The 13,537-nt window shown below is 46.7% G+C and overlaps 1 protein-coding gene across 2 annotated transcripts in view; it reads right to left on the reverse strand.

Annotated features, from left to right (window-relative positions):
• Window positions 1-13,537, reverse strand: part of spon1b (spondin 1b) — a 186,086-nt gene that overhangs the window by 121,326 nt on the left and 51,223 nt on the right. For both annotated transcript variants that reach the window (XM_056281273.1, XM_056281272.1), the window contains exons 4-6: window positions 4,558-4,631; window positions 2,636-2,758; window positions 1,213-1,361 (exon numbers count right to left, since the gene is read on the reverse strand). In XM_056281273.1, coding sequence (XP_056137248.1) covers window positions 1,213-1,361; window positions 2,636-2,758; window positions 4,558-4,631 — 346 coding nt within the window. The remainder of the gene's footprint in view (window positions 1-1,212; window positions 1,362-2,635; window positions 2,759-4,557; window positions 4,632-13,537) is intronic.

Genomic DNA, 13,537 nt, shown 5'->3' on the forward strand with positions numbered 1-13,537 from the left:
TCCATACTGGTCGGGTTGTACTGTCACGGATGTAGAAGTGAGAGGTCCCAAGTGCAGACGGTGGAGGCAACTGGTTTTTACAACTCTTTTATTACAGGGAAAACGACAAATAGTAGGTACGAACAGCAGCGAAAGCTCACAGCAGTAACAAAACCAAACTTACATACGGTAGGAACAGAATACGGGGAAAGCTGACACAGACGCTGCACTCTGGCAAACAGAAGTTTCTGTGTGTGTCAGTGTGTGACTGAGGCGACCCAACACAACGCCAGAGCAACCAAGGGACATATATACCCAGGGGAGGCCAATCAGGGAGATTGGCTGCAGGTGCGCAGGAACTGACCAGCCAATCGGAGACAGGGGAGATTGAGTGAAGCCGAGCAATCCGGGTCATTCAGGAACATGGGTGCAGGTGGATTAAAACACCAATCAGGGGATGGGAGAGCCCAGATCACAGACCATGACAATCTGCATATGAAACAGGTCGTTGGTTTGGGTCGCTATATGTCACTGTATTGTTTATAAGGGTGGGGATACCTGCAGTCAGTTGAGACTGAAGAGGTCACTTAGATGAGTGATGAAATGTTTCTCTCAATAAACGTTGTGTCCCAACATGGGGATCATCGGTTTGAATCCCGTGTTATCTCCGGCATGGTCAGACGTCCCTACAGACAAAATTGGCCGTGTCTGCGGGTGGGAAGCCGGATGTCAGTACGTCCTGGTCGCTGCACCAGCACCTCCTGTGGTCACTCGGGGCACCTGTTCAGGGGGGAGGGGGAACTGGGGGGAATAGCATGATCCTCCCACACGCTATGTCCCCCTGGCGAAACTCCTCACTGTCAGCTGAAAAGAAGCAGCTGGCAACTGCACAGGTATCAGAGGAGGCATGTGGTAGTCTGCAGCCCTCCCTGGATTGGCAGAGAGGGTGAAGCAGCAACCGGAACGGCTCGGAAGAATGGGGTAATTAGCCGGGTACAATTAGGGAGAAAAAAAAAGGGGGGGGGATCCAATCAATCAATCAATAAATGTTGTGTCCAGATGCACTGATTCAACCTTCTTTGAAAAAGGAAACAACACAGACATAAAAACCTGACAAACCAGGTGAGACTGTGAAACCAGAACATGCAGCTCATAACATACACCCACCCCATCAGTCCAGCTGTAAGAATGAGGTGCGAGGAAAGCCATCGCCAAGACCGACGTCGACCCTACCTTCCGTCGAATCTCCTCCTCCATCTTAACAGGAGACCCCAGCTCAGCAACCTGACGGACCCCCTCGCTGGCGTAGCCCCCGTACTCCCACAGCACGTAGCTTCTTGAGTGCGACGCTCCAATCAGCGCTGACCAGTGGTTGGCCCGTCCTGCACGCCCACAGCAGGAAGACACAGATGGAAAAATGTTGGTTTCTGTTTTAGACAAGTCGGACTAAATACATGTCTAGCTGAAACAGTGAGTGAGTGAATGAAGGACTTATTAACTGAATTACTAATAAATAAATAAAGGTCTTGCTTGCTGTCTTTTCTTCTTTCCAAATAAAACCAGTTCTTTCCTATGGTAGTCCCTCAGCTTCCTGCTGTAAACAATGCGTACCGTTTCTAAAGATTGTCCCCCCACACACACACACACTCTCTCTCTCGCTCTCTCTCACACACACACACACTCTCTCTCTCTCTCTCCATCTTTCTCTCTCTCTCTCACACACACACACACACACACACACACACACACACACAGTTGCTGTGTTCCAGTGCTTTTAAGTTAAATGTGGACTAGTGTAATGGGGCCACCTTCCTTATTTTCTGACAAAGTAAACTGAATCTCTTGTTGAGGCTCTCTTATTATTATCATCATCATCATCATCATTATTATTATCATCTTTTAATCTCATCTCATTTTCAGCCGCTTTTTCGGGGTCAGGTCGTGGTGGCAGCAAGCTAAGTAGGGCACTCCAGACATCCCTCTCCCCAGCAACACCCTCCAGCTCCTCCTGGGGATCCCAAGGCATTCCCAGGCCAGATTGGACATGTAGTCCCACCAGCGAGTTCTGGATCTACCCCAGGGTCTCCTCCCAGTTGGCCGTGCCCGATAAACCTCCAAAGGAAGGCGCCCAGGAAGCATCCTAATCAGATGCCTGAACCATCTCAACTGGCTCCTTTCGATGCGAAGGAGCAGCGGCTCTACTCCGAGCTCCCTCCGGATGTCCGAGCTCCTCACCCTATCTCTAAGGCTGAGCCCAGACGCCCTACGGAGGAAACTAATTTCAGCCACTTGTATCCGCGATCTCACCCTTTCGGTCACTACCCAAAGCTCATGACCATAGGTGAGGGATGGAACGAAGACTGACTGGTAAATTGAGAGCTTTTCCTCCCGGCTCAGCTCCCTCATCACCCCTCTTCACCACAACAGTCACACGGCTTAGCCCCTTCTTCATCACACACACACACACACACACACACATCATTATCATTATTATTATCATTGTTATTATTTTTATTATTATATCATCATTATTATTAATATTTTTATTATTATTGTTATTATTATTATTGAGCAGTCACTTTTGCTGAAGCTGACATGTACGTGTGAATGCCTGTGTGTATGTGTGTGTGTGTGTGTGTGTATAGTTTGAACCCACTGGGGTAGTTTTTAGGATGCACTTTCTCAGACCAGTTGCCATAGAAAGTGAGTCTGTACTTGGCTGTCCCACATGCACAACACTCCGTGGCAGGGGCAGCTGTGGCACCACCATACACCGGCTCTACAGGAGGAGAGAACACACACATGTACACACACACACACACACACACACACACACACACACACACACACACACACACACACACACACACACACACACACACACACACACAGCAGAAACACAGATTTGGTGGGTAAACAAGATAAGCATTAAGCAGGAAAATAACTGAAAGCTGCCTGTACAGAGTTGTAAAGCTGCTGTCTTCAACACAACACATAACCACTAAATAACTAGTTTTTAAGACACACGAAAAAGTCACACACACAACACACTTTTATAAAAGTGTATTATAATCACATATGAAGGACGATGAACATCCATCCATCCATCCATTATCCGAACCGCTTATCCTGCTCTCAGGGTCGCGGGGATGCTGGAGCCTATCCCAGCAGTCATTGGGCAGCAGGCAGGGGGACACCCTGGACAGGCCGCCATGCCATCACACAGGGCCGACACACACACACACACACACACACACACACACACACACACACACACACACACACACACACACACACACACTCATACCTAAGGGCAATTTAGTATGGCCGTTTCACCTGACCTACATGTCTTGGGACTGTGGGAGGAAACTGGAGCCCCCGGAGGAAACCTACACAGACACGGGGAGCACATGCAAACTCCACACAGAGGACAACCCGGGACGACCCCCAAGGTTGGACTACCTTGGGGCTCGAACCCAGAACCTTCTTGCTGTGAGGTGACCGCGCTAACCACTGCACCACCATGCCACCATTTAAATAATCATGAGCCACTAATTGGTTCTGAAGAAAACTGAACAACTTTCAAATCAACCTTTGCAATTTAAGTACCTACAAAAGTGTGAACTAAACCTTGAAGAACAAGGTCAAAGAACTACAACAGAAATTAAGTTTAACCTGAAAATACAACATTTCATCTACATAATCAGATTTGGGTGGGGGAAAAAAAAACAGTAGCTGTGACAGTAACAGAAAGCTTCAAGATGAAATATTCTTTAAAATCATAAATGTCATTAAGAGCAACAACATTTCGCATCATTTCTTTTTTTTTGATTATCCCCCTTTTTCTCCCCAGTTCTACTTGGCCAATTACCCCACTCTTCTGAGCCATCCCTGGTCGCTTCTCCACCCCCCCTGCCGATCTAGGGAGGGCTGTAGACTACCACATGCCTCCTCCAATACATGTGGAGTCACCAGCCACTTCTTTTCACCTGACAGTGAGGAGTTTCTCCAGGGGGACATAGCACATAGGAGGATCACGCTATTCCCCCCAGTTCCACCTCCCCCCCGAACAGGCACCCCGGCCGACCAGAGGAGGCACTAGTGCCTCCTCTGGTCACTAGGACACATTCCCACATCCGGCTTCCCATCCACAGACACGGCCGATTGTGTCTGTAGGGACGCCCGACCAGGCCGGAGGTAACACGGGGATTCAAACCGGTGATCCCTGTGTTGGTAGGCAACGGAATAGACCGCCACGCCACCCGGACACCCCCCTCCTCCTGTTTCATAACTATTTATTTAGTTTTTGGAGCCATTTTTTTTAAATCCGAGGCAACTGAAAAGCTTTGGTACGGCTCAGCAGTAAAACACACACACACACACACACATCTGAGCAGCAGGAAAATGTTTGTGTTACGATAATGGAGTTTTCCAGCATTATGTGGAATGTTGTATGAAATGCTATACAAAATGATGTGATGAAACAAAAAGGCAGCAGACTGAAAGAGGGATGACGGAGCGTTGATGAAGAAGTGAACAGATGACGACAGCGGATGTGGGATGGGCGCCTGCCGTTACCTTTCTCACAGAGCCGGATGGTGAGGGAGCCCTCATCCTGGAAGTAGATGACTCTCTTCTGGACAATGCTGGCTCTAAAGGGACAGCCGGTGAGCCAGGCAAGCAGAAAGAGGGAGAGGGAGAAGGGGGTGGGGGGTGAGGGGGGCAGCAGTCGAAGAAAAGCAGAGAAGCGACACGGAGGTGAAAGGGAGGTAAAGAGTGAGGATAGCAGAGGAGGCATTAGAGGGATAATACCAGCCAGCAGGTTTTATTTTTTTGTATCAGCACCACATTTTTTCTGGGGTGGGCGGAGGAAAGGGGAATGGTAATGGCTTCCTCAAGGTGTCCCAGTGGACACAGAACAGACATTTTTTTTTTGCAGATGCTGTGTGATAATCTGGATAATCTTTGTGTGACACAATAACAGCACCACCATATGGGATTAAGTGAACAGTCTGTGTGGGTGGAAACAGACGGGGGAGGATGGACGTGAGGCGTGGGGGGTACATGTAAAAGTCTCCTCACAGACTCTGGAAGGGGCTAAATCGCTTGAAAATAAAATTGTTAGGTTGGTGTTATGAAAATGAAGCTGATAAAATCCAAGCTATCAGTATGCTCACTGAGCAGAGGCTATACATATCTGACTGTAGTATTGTCTCATACGTTTTTTTTTTATAAATTTATTTCTAGTTTTTCCCCTTATCCCACCCGATTAACCCAATGGCATATGGCCGGAACTCTTGTCGAATAACTCCCCTGGCTCACGTTTCCACAGGAAGGAGAGAGTCGTAACACCAGCTTCCTTCAAACTCGTGTTGGCTGCTCTCGCTATTTTACACACTGAAGCTTTGTCTGGATTGCATTACCTTCAGGCCGCGAAGGAGACGTAGGGAGAATGCTTTCGGTTGCTTGGCTGCAGGCGCCGGGATGGGCCAGAGGGGTCGCTGGAGAACGACGAGTCCCCGAACACTACACCGATCCACACCCACCATCACCAGGGTTAAGGGTGGCCAAATGAATGCCTTATCCCGTGGACGCTCTGGCCGTGACCGGTTACGGCGAGTCTGGGATACGAACCTCCCAGCCACATGACGAGCGGGTTGCAAGAATGGCGGCTCATACGGGTTTTTGCGATCATATTATACTGTAATGATCACGGATGGCTAAGAGGTTGGATCCTTTAGTTGAGCGGTTAGCGATGTCTCCCGCGGTTCGGGAGATATGGGTTCGCGTCCCGGCTGCGGCGGTTCCTGTGGTTGCCCCCCGAATTCGCTACATTTGTGTCAGAAGGGGGGATAAGTAGACAACGTGCATGGATAAGTAGACACGTTAGCCCGTGGTTAACGGGTCGGACCCTTTAGTCGACTGGTTAAAGTTCTCGCTTGCGGTGCGGGACCCACAGGTGCACATCCTGGCTGTGGCGATTGGATGCAAATCCCGAAGGAAGGGGGCAATGTAACGATCACGGATGAATAGGCTCGGTAGCCCTTGGCTAAGGGGTCAGACCCTTTAGTCGAGCGGTTAGCGGTGCGGGAGAATGGGTTCGCGTCCCGGCTGCGGCGGTTCCTGCGGTTGCCCCCCCGAATTCACTACAATACAAATAATCAAAACTCTGTGATGCTTTTGCCGGCTAAAATAAAAGGGCTGAAAAAATAATTTTCTTTAAAATGTTTACAGTTGGTTGAACCGCATAGCGTACAACACACTGATGATGTAAATTTGACTATTCTCCGCATGGTGCCTCGGGCCGCCGGATCATCTCACTCCTCCACACACGTTGTGGTACTACATAAACATGAGATATGAAGCTGAGAACAACAGTAACTCTGGAGAGACAGGCTGCCCGGGGTACGTTGAGCAGGACTTCAGTATGATACAGAACCTATACATTTTAAACAGACTGTGAATGGTGCAGTTACACTGCGACACCATTTTTATTGCCGGGGCATGAAACTGAAGAACACAAGTGAACTATAATATCTCCATCATGGAGCAAATCCTGGATGCTCACGTGAAAAACACAACAACCCCTTGCCCGGACTCACCTGACACAGAAACACACGCTCCTCATGTGACCACATCAGCCTCATGTACAGATAAGACTGTCCTCAGTGCTGTTAACCCAGCTGATAAACCTGTAGAAACGCATTCCCCGGAGCAAACGTCTCAGGGGTGATGACTTCCCCCTGGGTGGTATTTTAGTTTGGTTCGCGTCTTCATTTGGCTTACTCCAGATTTCCAATTACATTCTGCCACAATTATCCATCCATCCATCATCTGAACCGCTTATCTTGCTCTCAGGGTCACGGGGATGCTGGGGATTATTCCAGCAGTCACTGGGCGGCAGGCGGGGAGACATCCTGGACAGGCCGCCAGACCATCACAGGGCCAACACACACACACACACACACACACACACACACACACACACAAACACACACACCTAGGGACAATTTAGTACGGCCAATTCACCTGACCTACATGTCTTTGGACTGTGGGAGGAAACCGGAGCACCTGGAGGAAACCCACGCAGACACGGGGAGAACATGCAAACTCCACACAGAGGACGACCCGGTATGACCCCCAAGATTGGACTACCCCGGGGCTCGAACCCAGGACCTTCTTGCTGTGAGGCGACCGTGCTAACCTATATTGTGTTCCCTTCCAGGTAAGATTACAGATGTAGGTCATATCTTCACGCAGTGGAAACTGCTAACAGTGATCACATCCCTCCAGGCTGACATGATCACTTATTTTCCATTTTTTTCCGGGTTGACCATCTAATTGACATGTGTTGGCAATGCTTATTGAGTACACACAATCAAATAGAAAACTTCTCAGTTTTACTGGATTTAACTGACTGACAGACAGTAGCCAACTGCTGGCAATCATACAGTGGCAAATTAAAATCCTTCAAACACTCATTTAAAAACAGATGAGGCTACATCCAAATTTTTCATTTGAATATTTCCCACGTTAAAAAATAAACACCACCTCATGCCTTGAACATTAACTTTACACCCCAACTCCCCAAAAAGTGACCCGTCATAATGCTTTTGGAACAGTTTCGAGTTTCAGAATCGGAACCAGAACACTGTATTCATCCCCGAGGAGAAACTGGGCCCTATTACAGACACTCACACTCTAGTAAAGAAAAACTAACAAGATAAAAGATAACAAGAAAATAGAAATAGAAATAAGAAAATATAAATAAATAAGAGGTAGAAGAATTTTCTGCATTTTTTTCCCACATCTGTCAATGAAATCTCACATGCGGCGTATATTTTTTCTGTAGCATAAGTTGTGTGTGTGTGTGTGTGTGTGTGTGTGTGTGTGTGTGTGTCCCCCTTGCTGTGCAGGATCAGTGGGATCATGGTAACTGGTCCTCTTCTTTCTAACGCGTCATTTGAGCAATGCATCAAACTGGGACGCTGACATCCTGACATACATTTTGCAGGGAGGACAGGACAGTCCTGCAGCTTCAGGTTTTCAGAGTGAAGGTGGTACCATTTAGTGTCATGGCAGTAAGCAAAACAATTGCAACATTGAATTCCCTGAATTATCTTGGTTTAACTTTTGTTTTGCCAAATTTCCCATGTATAAAGACCCAAAATGATCCCTTTAGGCTAATTATTTTACTGCAATAACCAGAATATTTAAACAGTGTTTGTAAAGAAGGGCAATGATGTATCAAATGAAGGTGACTTGGATGGGGTGCAACACTTCTGGTTCGACATACGAATGGCTGCTATGCAAGCTCTGGAGCACCTGCTGGAAGTTTCTCTCCCTAGTCTGGGAGTAGACGTTGTCCAGGTAAAAAGAAAAATATTGGTCCAGCATGCCCTTCAGCACATCACTTACCAGAGCCTGGAAGATAGCAGGGATGATAGAGAGACTTAAGGGCATGATGAGGTGTTCAGAGTGCCCAGTCTGAGTATTAAACACCATCTTCCACTCTTTATTCTACACTGGGTGGCAGGCGTACGTTGTACGTCCAGCCTAGTGAATATGGTGGTACCAGAGAGGTGCTCAAAAGCAGAGGCCAGCAAGGGAAGAGGATACTTGCTTTTAATAGTGATGCTGTTAAATCATGTGTAATGGGTGAAAATCCCCATCCTTCTTGCCCATGAAGAAGAACAACCACTCCCGTGGATATTGGGATGTTGGCAAAGGTCTCTTTAATGCACTTCTCAATGGCACTACTCAATGGCCTTCGTATGCGGAACAGAGAGAGGGTAGTGGCGACCATAGGAAGGGCAAGTACTGGGTAACGAGTCTATTTCCCAATCATAAGGATAGTGTGGTGGAGAGGTAGACTGAGGAGGATGTGGCAAGGCAAATAGAGGTACCAGGCTGAATAGCTAGATAATGCAGGACGCAGGGAAAAGATTGGATCAGCATACTTGCTCTCTGAGCTGTTCCCTAAGGCGGCTATCAATGTGCAGACCCAGTTTGATGAGCTCCTCCCAGAAAGCAAACTCATCTTTGATCTCCTCTGATAAGCCCTGATAAAATCCCACCCTCAGCAACCCCACGTTCCAGCTCCTCTCTGCTGCCAGGATCCAGAGCTCGATGGCATAGGCTATCATTCCACTGCCTTGGCTGACAGCATGAAGATGATGCCCTGCCCCTGGTCTGGAGACTGAATGATCAAACATCTGCTGATGTTTGGTTGTGAAGGCTGTGTAGCTCTCACAGATAGACAACCTGTTCTCCTACACAGCCATACTTCAGGACTGAACCTGCCCAGATAAAAACACAATGAAATGTATTTTTGCTTTGTCAGTGAGAAACCTAGAAGGCTACGCTCAGAAAGCAGGTGCCGGCAGAACAGACAATGATGGTTTACTGCCTGGGCTCCGCTGCCCTGCACTTAAGTGCAGTATGCTCAAAGTGAGCTGCTGTAATGAGTCAGTGAGAGTGGCTTGCCGAAGGGTTCTGACACTCGGGGAGGAACTACCAAACTCTCCTGGGTGCTCCTCAGTTAGTTAGCAAGCTGGTTCATGTACTGGCACACCGAGTGAAAATGTTTGCCTCTCGCTGAGTTCATTGTTAGCTGAATCTTGCTGTAAGTGCAAGGATGACAAGCAGGCAGGCTGAATATCAGTCTTGCAAAGCCACTCTTCATGTTTGCCACTTAAGGTCTGCTAGTCACTGTCTATTTAGCCTACAGATTCTGAAGTCTCTGTTCTCATTGGCAAGTACAAACTAGACACAAGAGTGTCTACACGTTTTGACTGCTTACTGACCACCCCTAAACATCATGTCAAAGCAACGGTCTATGATTGGTCATTTTGAATGTCAGTCAAAAGAGCATTGTGGACCAGATTTTATGCTGATAGTCAAAAGTCTGGCAGCCAAGACTAGAACTCAGTATACTCCTGTACACCATGTTTTTTTTTCAATTTTCAGATTAGACAAAATAACATACAATGGCCAGCAATACCACTACAACTAGGGCTGGCCTTAACACAGAACAGCTTGGCATAACAATAAATAGATTCAAACTAACTCGCTGAAACAAAGCCTGATAGCACAAATGGCTTCAACTCTTGGCACGGCTATGCTCAAGACTCTGCACTGGACTAAAGAGCAGACACAGCCAAACAGCCCAGCCTCCAGGTGGAAGAACTCAACAGTAATTATCAGCACTAAAACGTAGAGAGTCACTGATGGCCACCAGCTACTCAATGCTGCCAGCACCATGTGGTCATGGCATTGCTCTTATTTCATACACATGCAGAGGTAGGGTCCATGTAGGCCCTGAGCCTTTAAGTTACTTTATTGACTTAACTTAATATTTTGATGGGGAAATTAGCCCTTTGCATTAGACCCATCCTAACTCCTTAGGAGCAGTGGGCAGTCACAGTGCAACATCTGGGGACTGACTCCAGTTCCAAGCTCAGGGCCTTGGTCAAGGGCATTGGCAGGGGTAATAACCTGGCATGCATGTTTTTTTTTGTGCTGAAGGACACATGAGCCTTGGTCCTAAATCCCTCTCAGTCCCTAAAGTGCCCTTTTGAAAAGAGATTTGAAAATTCATTTATAAACTAAAAAAAGCCCCTTTCATCATTTAATAAAAGGGGCTGGCTAACACCCCTGCAGAATATTAATTATAGGCTAATTGATTGAAGAAGAACCTCCCTCCCCCTCTTTGTAGCTGACTGCAGACATGTTCTCCAGTACAGTTGCAAAACCATGGGAAGAGCTTAAAAAATGCCCCTTTATATTGTTTGGAATCTGTAAACTGCTGTAAATCTGTTGACCTTAAACATAAAGATATCAGGAAATCTAAAATCTAAGCCTATCAAGTGAAATAACAACAAACTCACTGACAATTTCAATTTCCAAGAAATCAAAATTGTCATTGTAATGTCATTGCTTTTCATAATTAATTCATGCAAGTACCAAAAATACTAGTCATTGTCTGTCAAAGGACGTGCTGTTTTATAAGGCTGCTTTTAGAGAACATGGTGGCTAGACAACCCTGTCAGTGGGAACACCAAAGGTCCACCCTCCTGTCGCTTCCTAGAATACAGATCAAAAGACCAGGGGGACAGAGGGTGGAAGGAGTGGGAGAAAGTATATATACTTTATATAGTGATGGGAGGCAATAAACAGGACAGCCCATCAACACTTAAATCAGGCTACACTCTTTGCCTCTCTCTGTCACTTTATCTCAGTCTCTACAAAAACCCACTTTTCTCTCATCCCTCTCTCTCCACCAAACCTCTCTCTTCCTCTCTCTCAACCTCAGGGGTAGGGGATTACCACAGAGTTTTCAAGCGTTTTCAGTAGATCAAAGATTAGATATGAGCTGAGCTCATCAAACCTAACGTGGGGACCAGGGTGACCTGGCGTGAAACACAAACACATACACACACACACACACACACACACACACACACACACACACACACACACACACACACACACACACACACACACACAGTCATGTCTCACTATCCTTGTGCGGACCCCTCATTGACTACATTCATTTCGTAGCCCTTAACCCTAACTTTACCCACGCAAACTACATGCCTAACCCTAACCCTTACCCTAACCTAACCCTAATTCTAACCGTAACCCTAAAACCAAGTCTGAGGTCCGCACAAGGTACGTGCTGTCAGGTTTTGCTATCCTTGTGTGGATATTTGGTCCACACAAGGATAGCTAAACATGTACACACACACACACACACACACACACACACACACACACACACACACACACACACACACACACACACACACACACACACACACACACACAGTCTTGATGCATGCCCAATAACCCAGGTAAGGAAATCAATAGAAAGTTGAGTAAGTTCATCTGGACACAACATTTATCAGGGAAAACATTTCATCACTCATCTAAGTGACCTCTTCAGTCTCAACAGACTGCAGGTATCCCACCCTTATAAACTATACAGTGGCATAATGAAGGCAACCAACAATGTTTCATATGTAAATAGCTGTGACCCCCCCCCACCCCTGGTTACAGGATGGTCAATCCCTTTCCACATAGATGGCCTCTTTGACTCCCCATTCAAACCAACGTTCCTCTCTTTCAAGGATGTGCACATCCTCATCCTTGAAAGAGTGGCAACTGGCCTGTAGATGGTGTAAGACTGTCGAGTTCTGGCCTGATGCGTTAGGTCTTCTGTGTTATGCCATCCTCTTCGCCAGCATCTGACATGCGGGTTAACATTAAATCTAACGATTTCCGTTTTTGTTTTGTCATTAATTTATTTATTTTCCCAAAACACCTACAGTACAAACAAAACAAAAACCAGAAGCAAACTTAACAGCACAGCATGGTAGGCCACAACACCTACCCCCCCCCAACCAGGCACGTAGCCAGGTAGGTGGTTTTCGTGTCTGAACCCCCCCCCCCCCGAAACCCCACGGCCCGTCTGAAATGGCACCAATAATTATTTAGTTATCGTTTTGATTATTTGTCACCGCCCCTCTAGCCTACTCATACACTGCATCTATCGTGACTGACAGGCGTTAAACCTGTCAGTTAATTTGTTTCCAAACATGTTGTATCTTATTGGTCTGTTTCGTAAAACAAATAAAATTACACGCTTTTGATTGGCTCAGGGGTCTCACGAGTCAACTAAGCAACCTGCCACTGGTTATGCTAGCTAAATGGTCGATCTATAGTTTGCTTTTCAAAAGCAATGGAGCCGCCGAAAGCTACCTGTAAATCAGGCAAGAGCAGTAAAGTTAATATTCGTAAAATCAGTGATTTTTTTGTTTCAACGTGTCCCGACTCAAAAAAGAAAAAAAGAACATTACAGATGATCTGGTCACTAACGTTACCGATTTTCCGGAGCAAGTGTTAGCAGACCCACTGCTCTTCTCCTCGGAAACGGAGCCAGAGTTAGCAGACCCGCCGTCCTCTACCTCGGAAACGTTTTCACACGACTTTGTGGATTATATTGGTGGGAAAATATCAGACGAACAGAGAAGAGAAATATACTCACTGGACTGGACGGCCAATATCGGACAAACATTCCCTACAAAACTAGGAGGTAAACTACGTTTCCAACGTCATTGGATTGACCAGTTTAGCTGGCTAGTATACTCAACAAGGTCCGACAGTTGTTTTTGTAAGCATTGTGCTGCGTTTGCGGTCGAGCATGTGGGCAAGGGAGGGCACAGAAAAGCTGGCAGTCTAATTAATGTCCACTTCTCAGACTGGAAACATGCTTTAGAGACGTTCAAAGGCCATGCACAAAAGGCATATCACAAGGATGCATGTTTGAAAGCGGACAATTTCCAAATGGTTCTCAACAATAAAATGGATGCAATTTCACTGAGGCTAGATTCTGAGAGAAAAAAGCGAGTCCAAGAAAACAGAGAAAAACTCAAAAGCATCATTGCAACGTTGATTTTTTGCGGTCACCAAGAACTCGCCCTGAGAGGTGATATTGATTCAGGACCAGTGACATTGAATGAGCCAACTCACAATAACGGAAATTTCAGGGCTTTAC

This window comes from Lampris incognitus, chromosome 6, assembly GCF_029633865.1.
Source record: "Lampris incognitus isolate fLamInc1 chromosome 6, fLamInc1.hap2, whole genome shotgun sequence".
In the NCBI taxonomy this organism is placed as follows: Eukaryota; Metazoa; Chordata; class Actinopteri; order Lampriformes; family Lampridae; genus Lampris; species Lampris incognitus.